Genomic DNA, 12,840 nt, shown 5'->3' on the forward strand with positions numbered 1-12,840 from the left:
CATTCAGTATTTCGAGCTTTGTCCTCAACAATCAACCCTTTTCCGACCTTGGCAATTTGAGTTTCTCCTCCAATAACTACTTCCTCCAATTCCCCCTCTGATTCCGGTCTTGGAATCTGAGATTCATCCCTCATATCCAGCTCCACCATGTTTACCGGAGTAACTACCTTTTTGGAGGTTTCCGGTTTACCGCTGGTGCTCAAACCGGCTGATTCCTTGTGTTTACTGCTTATTGTTTTGACTGACTTAAAATAAGTCCCGTGACTCTTTTTGATCTCCCTGAATGGTGATAACCGTATTCTGCTCACCTATCATTTTAATCTTCTGATGCTTAGTGGAGACCAGCATATCCCAATCGTGAATTGTTGGTCTTCCCAAAATTACGTTATACTCCGATGGGAAGTCGGCAACAATGAATCTTACTCTCCCTGACTTGTAAGACTCTTTTGTTCCTAGGGTGAGTCTCAGATCAATATACCCCTTGGGAATGGTGTCGCAGCCATTAAAAGTCATCAGAGCCGTGTTGCAGGGCTTCAGATCCTCCACATCCAAGTTCATTTTCTGGAATGCCTTCCAAAGAATTACATCGGCACAACTTCCGTTATCCACGAACATTTTCTTGACTCTACAATTAACTAGTGTCCCGGTTATGACTAACCCGTCAACGTGTCCTGGCATGACATATTCCAATTCTGCTCTTGTAAAGAATAGCCGTGGTGTCTCCGGCTCTTCTAACTTAAATTTAGGCCGCTCTCGAATTGAAAGCACCTCTCTTAAGTATTTTCTTCTGGCGTTCATCGTATCACCTCCACCACCAAATCCTCCACTAATAACATTGCACTCGAACTCGGGCTCCACGAATTCATCGTCTTCTTTAACCGGTTTCTTACCTCGAAATTCATCCTTGAACTTTTTCTCTCGATTCGGGCTCATCGGCCGTCCTCTTTTCCTCTTCTTATTGTTCTTCCATCCTTGAGTTCGGATGAGATACTGACGCAATTTTCCCTCCCTGATATACCTTTCGATTGCATCTCGGAGATCCCAACACTCCTCGGTTGTGTGACCAGGGCCATCATGAAACGCGTAATACCGTGATTGATCAAGCCCAGCTTGATTCTGTAGTGGCCGAGGTCTGTCCACCCTTCTCATCTCGGTGGATGCTACTTCCCTCCAGATTTGGGATTGAGAGGAATTTAAAGGCGTATACCTGTCAAATCTTATTTTAGATAAATTTTTCTCTTCGGGTTTTTTACCCCGGAAATCATTTTGCCTTCGGTTTCCAGGTTTTTCTACCTGGCTTTGGTGCGGCCTTGGATCCGCGTTTTCAACTTCCATCTGTTCGAGCTCCAAGTATTTTTTGGAACGAGTAGTGAACTCAACTAGAGTTCGTACAGGATCTTTGTAGACGGACTTGGCCAACTTGGATTATCTGTGAAGGCCGGCAATCACCAAATGAAGGTGAACATTTTCGGATAGCCCAGGAACCTGTAACGCGGCCATCTTGAAACGGTCCAGATATTTCTGCAAGGTTTCGCCGGGCTGCTGCTTTATTTTTCCCAACGCAAATTCAGATTTTGGCTGTTTTTTGCTTGTAGCAAAGTTTAACAAAAACCTGCCTTCGAACTCTTCAAACGACCTGATGGATCCTGCTGGCAGGGAGGAGAACCACGCCTGGGCTGCTCCTGTCAGGGTGGTTGCAAATAACCGGGTTATCAGCGGTTCTTCGATGCCCTTAATATACATTGCCGTATCAAAGGCATCCAAATGCACCTGAGGGTCTTGCGTTCCGTCATACTTTGGAATTTCAGACAGATTTAGGTTTTCTGGGTATGGTGCATTCACAATTTCGTCCGCAAAGGGGCTGTCATTATATTCCCCCATATGATACTTCCTCCTGTAGACCCCGGATACATCGTTCGGGTTCGGGTTAACATTGGTGGTGCTTCTTTGAAGCCGACTTCCGACATTTCCAACTCCTCTTCCCTGGACCTGAGCCCCATTATGGTTCGCCTGGGTGCCTGCAATCCGTAGGTCATTCATAACTCGTGTTATTGCCTGCTCCGGGTTCGGGTTGGTAGCTCGACCTACTCGAGCCTCCAGCTCTCGCATTTGTCTAGCAGCTTCCTCCCTTTCCAGCTCGTGTCTCCTCTCCATCTCGTGTCTCCTCTCCATCTCCTGCATTCTCCGAAGCACCGTGGCAACTGCCAGATCTGTTACCCGCGAATCAGCAATTGCACCAATCGGTGCCTGTGCAGTATCTGCTATTTGTTCCTCCATTGGCTGTAAACCCTGCACGTAAGGAGCGTCTTGGTTAACAGCTGGAGTTGATGCCGAATCGGAATGCACATCACTCACGTGCACGGCGTCAGCATCTATCTGCCGTCCATCCAGAGGATTCTCCCTGAGTGGAGAAATAGGCTGGATTCTGGAATTCGATCTCGACGGCTGTCGAAATCCACTTCTTGTTGCTCTCACCATCGTGGCTCTTGATCACGTGGTCGTAGGTTGTTCCCACAGACGGCGCCAATGTTCTGCCTGAAGCAGATGTCCGACAGAAGGTCGGGTCTTTGATGTTGGATCTAGAGCTTTTTCTCTAGATACCTATGAATTAGGTATCCTGGGGACAGCTGATCACTACACACTATATGATGGCTTTAGCCAGAAGGGGTGTGTGTGCACTGTCGTTTCTTCAATCAAATAGGGTTAGAGAGATCTGTCATACCTGTGGTCTTTAGTCCTATTTATAGAACTTACCTCTGGGCTGACGTTGGTTGGGCTTCATATTGCTGTGGGCCTTTCTCTGGTCCATAACACTTGCAATGTCAATTTCTAGGAGTTGTTGATGAGAATGACTTTAGACTCCATATGTAAAGTGGGATTTGGTGTGGAAATTGGAACTTTGACTCCCAATTTACCAGACAATTCTTTTGCTCGGGCCTTTGACACTGCAAACATCATAGTAACAATTCGCTTCATTGATCCACTATGGAAAATTAAGAAAATTCTAAATATAGGGTCAGAAGCACAACTTCATAAGAGCATCAAAGTCATTGATGATTTCACTTACTCAGTAATTCGTAGAAGGAAGGCAGAGATAGAGGATGCTAAAAAGAATGGCCAACAAAATCAGGTAGCATCATAGAAACCATGTATCCAAACATAGCAGTGGAGTTCAAACCTAAGCTTACATATTAATATATCACTCTTATCTTAATTTATAAACAGATAAAACATGATATATTATCAAGATTCATAGAACTGGGAGAAAGCAATGCATCAGACAAGAGTCTGAGAGATGTTGTCCTGAACTTTGTAATTGCTGGTCTCGACACAACCGCAACAACTGTATCATGGGCCATTTATATGGTAATGACACATGCTCATGTTGCTGACAAACTTTACTTAGAGCTCAAAACTTTTGAGGAGAATCGAGCAAACGAAGAGAATATTTCCTTGCTTCAATGTGACATAGGAGACACTGAATCATTCAATCAAAGAGTAGCTCAATTTTCAAGGTTATTGAACAAAGATTCACTAGAAAAACTGCACTATTTGCATGCAGTCATAACGGAGACCCTAAGATTGTATCCAGCTGTTCCTCAGGTATGCAACTTTACATTAAGAAAAAATTATATAATTTTTTTTTGATCTCATTTGACTCAAATGACTACTAGAAAGCATTATAGGACAGTCACAAGGTAGGTTTCTTCATAATGACCTGAATAAGCAGAAGTTCTTCATTTCAGAAGCCTAATGAAAAGAGCTTGAGAATTCATTTAATGCTGCCAAAGGGAAATGAATTTGGCAGTCCAATTTAAATTCTTCTATAAAATGGCATGGACTAAAATGCTATAAAACACCAATTCAACCCTAAAGCTTAACCTGAATATCACGTTAATGATTTTATATTATATATCTCTAACATTTATTACTAAGCAAAGTACCTTAATGTAATTTGGAAGAGGAGTTTCACCAAGGTTTTTGCTTAAAATTTACTAATGAACTTGCTTTGTAAATATGAATGGTTGATTGTAGGATCCTAAGGGCATCTTGGAGGACGATGTCTTGCCAGATGGAACCAAAATAAAAGCAGGTGGCATGGTAACTTATGTTCCATACTCTATGGGAAGGATGGAGTATAACTGGGGCTCTGATGCAGCTTCATTTACACCTGAACGATGGGTCAAGGATGGTATTCTCCAAAATGAATATCCATTCAAATTCACTGCTTTTCAGGTAAGTTAATCTGGTTTTGAATATATAACAAAGGGGAAGGATCCGTTTACAATTTTTTTTTACAAATTACATTAAGTCTGATTGGTCATACACTCTTGATTGAAGTATGACCGGTCAGATATAGTGTAATTTGTAAGAGTTTGTAAATATGAGTGAAGATATTCTAATTACCAAAAATTCTTACTACTAGCTTACTACCCATCACATCACTATTGGATCAAAGAGAGAGAATGTTAAAAAGTTTTTGAAGAGAGAGAAAATGTTAATCTAATGGTGAGTAGACAGGTAGTAAGGTGGTAGTGAAAAGTTTTGGTAGTGAGAATATCCCTCCTCTGTAAATATAACCTTTTCCTATAACAAAAATACAAAAGCAAGTATTGCAAGTTTGAACCAAGAAGTGCAATAAACACCTTAGTTTTTTCTTTGGATATACAGGCAGGGCCAAAGATATGCCTTGGAAAGGACTCTGCATATCTCCAGATGAGGATGGTATTGGCTATTTTGTGCAGATTTTACAAATTCAACTTGGTGCCTGGTCATTCAGTGAAATACAGGATGATGACTATATTATCAATGCAACATGGCTTGAAGCTTAGAATAGAGAGACGTTCTTGAGTACTTCATCTATGATTATATGTCCCGTAAGCATCATGATTTCATATTTTAAGTGATGGAATAAATAAAATTGATACAGTTTTGTAAGATTTTAACATTAGTAAACCCGTAAGAATTTTAATATATTCGGATGGTTAAATCTCTTCTTGTACTCTCTTTAAAAAAATAAAATAAATAACATTTGTCATTCCTAACTTCTATTCTTCTATATTTTAAATTTGAAATATTTAAATTTGTTTTACAAATTTTCATTATAATTTTAAATATTTCTTATTTTATATTTTCATATTTTGTTTTAATTTATAAATATTCGCACAATGCGCTATGTGGTATTAATAATGGATACATATGTGCCGTATCTTAAGTTAAAGAGGTCAAAGTATCATTGGATTAAAACAAGGGATTTGCATCTATCATGTCTTGTGACACAACAAAGTTTCCTACATACACAATATTTTGTGGGACCCGCATTTTTTAAAGCAAAAAAAAAAAAAAAAATTATGGCACGCAAAATGAATCTCTATAACATTATACAATTATTTTTCTTACAACATAACTCTTATAAAACCCTTAAAACAAATCAATAAATTTTCTACAAAAAGTAATAGGTTTTGTTGGGCCATACTAAAAGAACTTGGATATGAATGTTGTCGTAGGACATGCTTTAAATTTTTCTAAATTTTAAATTTACGGATATTATCATAAACTGAATGTAAAAATCATGTTTTTAAAAATTGAGATTTCCGGCTAAAAAAAAATTTCTTCTCTACCAAACGCTCCGTTAAGAGCCGGGATATAACCCACTGTCTATAAGATCTGAGGACCCAAAACATAACGAAGGTTCTGTCAAGGTTTTCATTTCGTTGATAGTGCAATGGATATATGAAATATTAATAGTAAGAGGTATTATTTGGTGCAGTAGTCTATAAAATTAAATTATTTACACTAGCACTTTATATTTCGTGATTTTTATTATTTGAAAGGGAAATGTTTTAAAATATGATTTTCATATAAAATTAACAAGAAATATTAAATCATCTGTTATAAAAGAAATTAACTCATAGAGGTTTTGGTTAGGGTGACAGAAACGAGTTGGGCTGTCAACCCGAGCCGAGCCAGCACGGGAAAAAATGAGCCAATCCGCGGGTTGAGTTTTTTTTTTTTTATAAAAAAATTATAAAATATAAAATACAAAAATGGACAAAATCCACACATGCTGTCATCGTCTTTCTTCTTTCTCTAAACCTAAGTCCCTAATCTTCTCACATCCTGCCATTTTTATATTGTTAGGCTGTGTTGACCCTGTTTGGTTCAAATATCTTACCCACTTGGTATCAAGTGATTCTGATTATTTCTTGATGTTGGTGCAAATTTGTTGTGAAGAAAATTCAAAACTAAAATATTTTGCTTTTATTTCTCATTTTGTAACCCTTTGTTTAAGCTGATGGAAGCCACATAGCTGGTGCATTAATACTACAGGTTCATTTAAATAGGCTGAAAATAAGCAACTCGCGAGCAATTTTCGAGCCAACCCGCAAGCCAACTTGCGAGCTATTTTTTAAAGCCAACCCACGAGCCATATTTTTTAGTCAACCCTAACCCGACTTGGGCCGGGTTGGGTTGAGTTTTCTGGCTCGTTTTTTTTTCGAGCCAACCCTAACTCGCCTCATTTTTTTCGGGTTGCATGCGGGTTGGGCCAGGTCAAGCCGAGCTGGCCCGTTTTACCAACCCTAGTTTTGGTTTCACTAAAGGTGGCCTTGAGTTATTTTAAATTTCATAAAACTTTATGGAGTTCCATGCCTTAACTTATTCTCTTAATGACATGTTGGTTCCATTGTTGTTAGAAATTAGTGTAAATACTAAAATTTATGTTTTTACTAAAGTGATGCATGTTCAAACACAAGTAAAAACTTTCCTCAGTAGAAATTGGTAAAAAATAGTAGAATGTTTTTACTCAAACAAAAAAATTGAACCAGGTCTTATACCAAAAAAAGAAAAAAAACTGAACTATGTCAACTTTTAACCCATGACCCGATTTTTATTTTTATTTTAAAAAAACCTATTTTCATTTTCCCTAAATCAAAATGCACAATACCTTCTTCTAGCTATCTGAAAAAAAACCCTCACGAGAGATCGCTGTTGCAGAAAAAGAAGAGAGTGCAGCCACTGGTGAAAAGTTTGAGTACCAAACTTAGGTGGATTTTGAATCAATTTATTATGTTTTATTGCAAATGAGCTTGTTATATGAGCAATAGAAGAGGACATTGAGGACGTATAACTTATGTAAGATGATGTGTTTGATTTAAATTAACTGATATAATTTAGGAGTTGTTAAACTTTATTCTTTTGATGTTTTGGAACTTGGTTATAGGAGTTGTTAAACTCTTATTGTGTATTTGAACTTATGTCTTATATAGTTATGTGACTTATATCTTTTAAATATGAAGTTGTTCGTTGAATTTTAAGTAATGACTTATGTGATTTTTTTATATGCACATATATATAATTTTATAGCTTGACATCAAGTAATAGAAACTTTATATTTCGTGTCATTTCTACGATTTATGTTTCTACCATCTCTTTTCATTTATACGTAGAAACTCGATTTTGACAACATTTGTTGGCTCAAATATGAAAATCTCTGTTCCTAATTTATAGAAATAATAATTGGGAGAGTCCTTAGATATAATAAAAAATAGGGTAAATTATATAAAACCACCTCCTAGTTTAAGTGTTTTTTAAAAAGTCGCCCTTAGTTTCAATTTATTCAATTAAACCCCTTCAACTTTCAAATTGTAATAATTAAGCATTTCTATTAATTTTAAGACCAAAATATCCTCATTCTCAACTCGTCGTTCACCACTGTTTCCGTTGACCTTCGGCCATTGCCAGCCATCACCTTTCAACTTTTCTAATTTCCCGTTGTTGCCAAGCTTCAATCACCCTCACCGAAAATATTTCCAAAAAATGTTAATCCTAACGTGTTATATTGCCAAAAAAATTGAAAGAGATAGCAACCAAATTATCTTTGAAGTTGTTTTTCTTTGTCTTTTTTAGATGGAATTTTTAACTGGGTATTATGTTATGTACTTCAGAAAAATTTCACTACTTAGGTTGAGATAATCAAAACACATCAAAGGGGACAAAAAATGGTGGATGGGATGCCTGATCTGAACACGGTGGAATGTTCTATTTGCAATGGAAAACATTATCGCACAATTCCCACCAATCATCATTAAACAAACAAAAAATCCAACACCATAAGGTGGTGGCCAAAAATGGGTGGCGGCGGCATGTGGTTGTTAGTGGGCGGCGATGGTATGAGAGAAATGTGACCGACAATTTTGTTGATGGATGAGGATATTTTGGTCTTAAAATTAATAAATATGCTTAATTGTTACAATTTGAAAGTTAAGGGGTTTACTTGATTAAATGGAAACTACAGGGTGGCTTTTTAAAAAACACTTAAACTAGGAGGTGGTTTTATATAATTTACCCTAAAAAATAATTGAAACTTGGTGAACTGAATTGCCGCTGAACTTGTAGAAGCTCATTTACACCTATAGACTCAATGAGTGTAGCTTAGTTGATAACATACTAAATATATTTTTGAAGAAGGACGAAGAATTTTAACTGTAATTAAATCCTGACTCGGGATTAATCTCATAGTCGGCTCAAAGAATTAAAATTTGTTGATGCACTTGAGTCACCATAAGTTATTATAATTGGAGACGTTTTAGTTTTAAGGCCTTTTATAATTTTAATAATTGCAGACGTTTCAGTTTGCATGACTTTATGTTTGGTTTATGGTTATTTCCGTTTTGTGTTAGTTTTAAGACCGTTGATGGTCATTTATTGTCAGTTACTTTTTGTATTGCCTGTAACTAAAAGGCTTGTTAGAAGGATGTGAAAGGAGGACTTTTGATTGTAAAAGAATAATAGTATAGCAGAAAACTTCTGCATTTTCCTGAAAGCCTATTTTCCCAATAATTTTGCATCATTTGGTATCAAAGCTCAGGTTGCCTTAAAGATGGCTGAGCAGGAAAATCGTGAAGGTCATGGTCGTGGTCGTGGACGAAGAGGTCGTGGCGGCAGAGGACGCGGTCAACCTACTGATGACGATTATTATATTGATGCGAGAGATGCTGAAATTGAGGAAAAGGACAGACAGATCCAAGAACTCGAACAACTGCTTGCAGAGGCACAGTTGCACGGGTCAGAAGGGAGACAAGAATCTGAACTGTCATCTCCAGAGGAAGAGGAGGACGAAAATCCATATTGGAACAGCGAAAGACCAAGGAGAGGTCGAATCGGTGATCAACCCTTCACATCCAATTTTGGGATGAAGATCGAGATTCCAGAATTTGAGGGATCAACTCACCCTGATGTATTCATCGATTGGTTACACACCGTCGAGAGGGTTTTTGATTTAAAAAACCCCACAGATGAGCAAAAGGTGAAATTAGTGGCAATCAAATTGAGGAAACATGCCTCAATATGATGGGAACATGTCAAGAAACAAAGAATCAGAGACGGAAAGTCTAAGATTCAAAGATGAGATAAGATGAAGAAATTGTTGCAACACAAATTTTTGCCTACTCAATACAGACAAGAGGCATTTATTAAGTATCACAATTTCAGGCAACGTGACCTTACGGTGGAACAATACACCACTGAATTTGATCGTCTTCGAATGCGTTGTGACATAGTCGAAGAAGATGAACAAGTGATTGCTCGATATCTAGGTGGATTGCGGGATGAAATTTCTGATGTTGTATACCTACAACAGTATTGGTCTTATGAAGATGTGTGCAAACTGTCCTTGAAGGTGGAAGGACAATGTAAAAGAAAGGGTGACAGTTCGAAGTTTCAATCAAGATTTCTTAGAAAGGAATTCAGAGCTACTGCTGAAAGGAGTTCTTCGCCTCAAAAATATATTCCCAACAAGGAAGGGTCGAGTAAAGGAAGTAGTGCATGGAAGAGATGTTTCAAGTGCCAAGGAATTGGACACTTTGCTGCAGATTGTCCAAATAAACAGATTGTGACGTTTGCAGATGCTCCAAATTTTGATGAAGAACCAATCTATGACAATGTAGATGAACAAGAAGAAACAAAATCTGAAGAGATAGAAATTGTCTATGATGATACCGGAGAATCATTAGTCACTCGAAGAGTCTTGAATGAGGATTTGGTGAATGATGAAACGTGGCTTCGGCACACCATTTTCCACACCAAGTGCACCAGTGGGGGAAAAGCATGCAGTGTGATTATAGACGGAGGGAGTTGTGAAAATATGGTTTCTACCACTGGTAGAAAAATTGGGGCTAAAAACAGAAGCACACCCACAACCTTATAAGCTGTCTTGGCTAAAAAAAGGGAATGAGGTGAGGGTAACCAAAAGATGCCACATGTGTTTTTCAATTGGAAAAAATATTCAGATGAGATATGGTGCGATGTCGTTCCTATGGATGCTTGTCACATTTTATTAGGTAGGCCATGGCAATTTGATAGGAAGGCAAAACATGATGGTTTCAAAAATACTTACACCTTCAAAAAGGATAGTCACTTTATTACACGAGCACCTTCAGATTGGAGGAAGGAAGCAAAGAATTCTCTGCTGTCCAAGTCAGAAATTTTAGAACTGACAAAATTCACAGATGTAATTCCAAAAGAATTGCCGCCTGGATTACCACCTGAAGAAGTTGACGTCAATAAAGACGACGTAGATTCGAGGGCAAATCTTTTCGTAGCGGGGAGGATGATGCACTTGAGTCACCATAAGTTATTATAATTGGGGACGTTTTAGTTTTAAGGCCTTTTATAATTTTAATAATTGCAGACGTTTCAGTTTGCATGACTTTATGTTTGGTTTATGGTTATTTTCGTTTTGTGTTAGTTTTAAGACCGTTGATGGTCGGTCCTTTATTGTCCGTTACTTTTTGTATTTTCTAATTAAAAGGCTTGTTAGAAGGATGTGAAAGGAGAACTTTTGATTGTAAAAGAATAATAGTATAGCAGAAAACTTCTGAAAGCCTATTTTTCCTATAATTTTGCATCATTTGTGAACATACCTAAAGCGCTAACTCACCTCCAAAAGATAATTATAGTCATATAATTTTTTTTTTTTAAACTATAGCTTTAAGATATCAAATTTATAACACACGTCCAAAGATCACCCAACAAAAGTAAAATCACCAAGATGCATGCTAGTTGTTGACTGTGTGAGGAAGATTTGCCTCATGCAGCAGAATCACTATCCCAGTAAGTGTCATCTCAAACAGCATATATGCTCTGTTTAATATGCTAGGCTACTTATTATATGTTACGGTCAATAATAGTTGAATTAAGATGATTTTTTTAATATATTTTATTTCATGGCACATGGTTTATAACCAGCAAACCTAGATGTGATCAATACAATACATTACTCTCTTCTTTCTTTTTTGTTATCTCACGAACAAATATGTTTTTAAGTGACTCAATAGAGTTTGAACACATATCAAGTTATTAGCCAAATATTTTTCTTAAAAATAAAAAAACAAACAAAAAAACTAGAAAAGGAACATGAATATGCATGTTCTTTTGTTGACTGTGTATATGAGCACAAAATCACAACCTAAGTGTTTCAGAACAGCATTAATGCTGTGTTTGATTAAGTTGCTAAAGTGCTTTGTTCAATTATGGTTGAACTGACAATGATTTTGACATTTTGTACGCTACATAATTTCATGGCACATGATTTATAATTAGCAAATCCAAATGAGATCTTTAAATTTAATTCATTTATTATACTGTACAAGGTGGTCCAAGCCCCTAAAATTAATCTCGTCTTGGTTATCCAGCCCTGTCTTCTTAAGCACATGATCAGTCAAGAAATGTTCAGCTCAAAAGATTTGGGACCATTTTTTATTTATGAAGCCATCATATCATGTTCACATGTGTGTGTGAGAAAGAGAGAAAGGAAAAATCTATTGTACTATGGGCACAAATATATCGCACCAATGAAAGTGCGTCATGTCAGTGTGTATTATATCACAGAGAGAAAAATAAAAACAATTTTTATACTTTATATTATGTTTTATTAATAAGACATAGTATGATGCACTGAATTTCAATCTATATGATATACTGTAGATGCTCTTGAGAGAAAGAGGGGGAGGGGGAGGGGGAAGCGCCAACATTACATCATAGAACATATTGACATGAAAGATTTTTTGGGATTTTTTTGATTTGTTGTAAACGGCACTATGACGGGGCAAATTTCTTTTCTTGCATATAAACAATGGAAACTCGGGTTTGCAATATGAGTCTTGATGGGGGCAGAATAATATATTAAAGTTATAAGTGTTATTATTTAAGACTAATAGAAGGGGTTAATTACTACAAGTATTTTTGAAAGAGAAGCTAACTATCACCAATAATCTATTTTTTTTTAAAATATAATAATTAAAAAATCAGAATTTAAGAAGGGACGATCACCAATTCTAAAATAGTCCGGGACTATTAAATTTTTTGTGGACCTTTTCCTTTTGAGAAAGAAAAATACTTTTAAACCCTTCCCTTTTTTTATATTTTTCTTTTAATCCCTTTTTATTTTCTACTTTTGGGAAGGAGCATCATGCTCCTGGACCGTAAGAGAAACGCTCCTCCTTAGGGTCATCTTCGATTCTAGGAACAGATGAATTGTCAAAGAGCACGGTTTGAATCTTAGAGAATATTTTTGGAGTTAAAATTGAATAATTATCACATCCCTCAATTTAGAATTAATCTTATACCTATGCGAATTCTTTTATTTGCTGGAGAATTTAACTTGTTGCAAAGAAATAATTAGAATAATAAAATATATCCGTTCATACCTCTTAAGACATCAATTATAATTAAGTCAAAACTTCACCCCCTTTTGTTTATTTGTGTTAGAGAATATAATATAAATCATTAAAAAAGCTCTCATTCAACACCTTAAAGTTTTGGATTGAAGTAGTTCTTTAC

At 36.6% G+C, this 12,840-nt stretch overlaps 2 protein-coding genes across 2 annotated transcripts; one reads left to right on the top strand and one right to left on the bottom strand.

Annotated features, from left to right (window-relative positions):
* Nucleotides 1–246: 246 nt before the first annotated feature.
* On the bottom strand, nucleotides 247–1,335 carry LOC133308666 (uncharacterized). Its single transcript, XM_061509314.1, has one exon. It carries the CDS (start codon nucleotides 1,333–1,335, stop codon nucleotides 247–249), a length of 1,089 nt encoding a protein of 362 aa, XP_061365298.1.
* A 1,313-nt stretch (nucleotides 1,336–2,648) lies between these two features.
* On the top strand, nucleotides 2,649–4,851 carry LOC133308667 (cytochrome P450 704B1-like). The gene is made up of 5 exons (XM_061509315.1): nucleotides 2,649–2,702; nucleotides 2,834–3,130; nucleotides 3,226–3,603; nucleotides 4,036–4,236; nucleotides 4,672–4,851. Exons 1-5 carry the CDS (start codon nucleotides 2,649–2,651, stop codon nucleotides 4,849–4,851), a joined length of 1,110 nt encoding a protein of 369 aa, XP_061365299.1.
* Nucleotides 4,852–12,840: the final 7,989 nt, after the last annotated feature.

This window comes from Gastrolobium bilobum, unplaced genomic scaffold, assembly GCF_033153095.1.
Source record: "Gastrolobium bilobum isolate Gb01-03AN ecotype WA unplaced genomic scaffold, APGP_CSIRO_Gbil_v1 utg52425, whole genome shotgun sequence".
Classification (NCBI taxonomy): Eukaryota; Viridiplantae; Streptophyta; class Magnoliopsida; order Fabales; family Fabaceae; genus Gastrolobium; species Gastrolobium bilobum.

What these genes read in the sequence shown, in the direction of transcription:
- LOC133308667 (XM_061509315.1), top strand. Translation starts at nt 2,649, where the DNA reads ATGGCTTTAGCCAGAAGGGGTGTGTGTGCACTGTCGTTTCTTCAATCA. An exon ending in TGTATCCAGCTGTTCCTCAG is followed by an intron (nt 3,604 to 4,035) that starts GTATGCAACTTT and finishes GGTTGATTGTAG; the next exon opens with GATCCTAAGGGCATCTTGGA. An exon ending in TCAAATTCACTGCTTTTCAG is followed by an intron (nt 4,237 to 4,671) that starts GTAAGTTAATCT and finishes TTGGATATACAG; the next exon opens with GCAGGGCCAAAGATATGCCT.
- LOC133308666 (XM_061509314.1), bottom strand. Translation starts at nt 1,335, where the DNA reads ATGGAAGTTGAAAACGCGGATCCAAGGCCGCACCAAAGCCAGGTAGAA.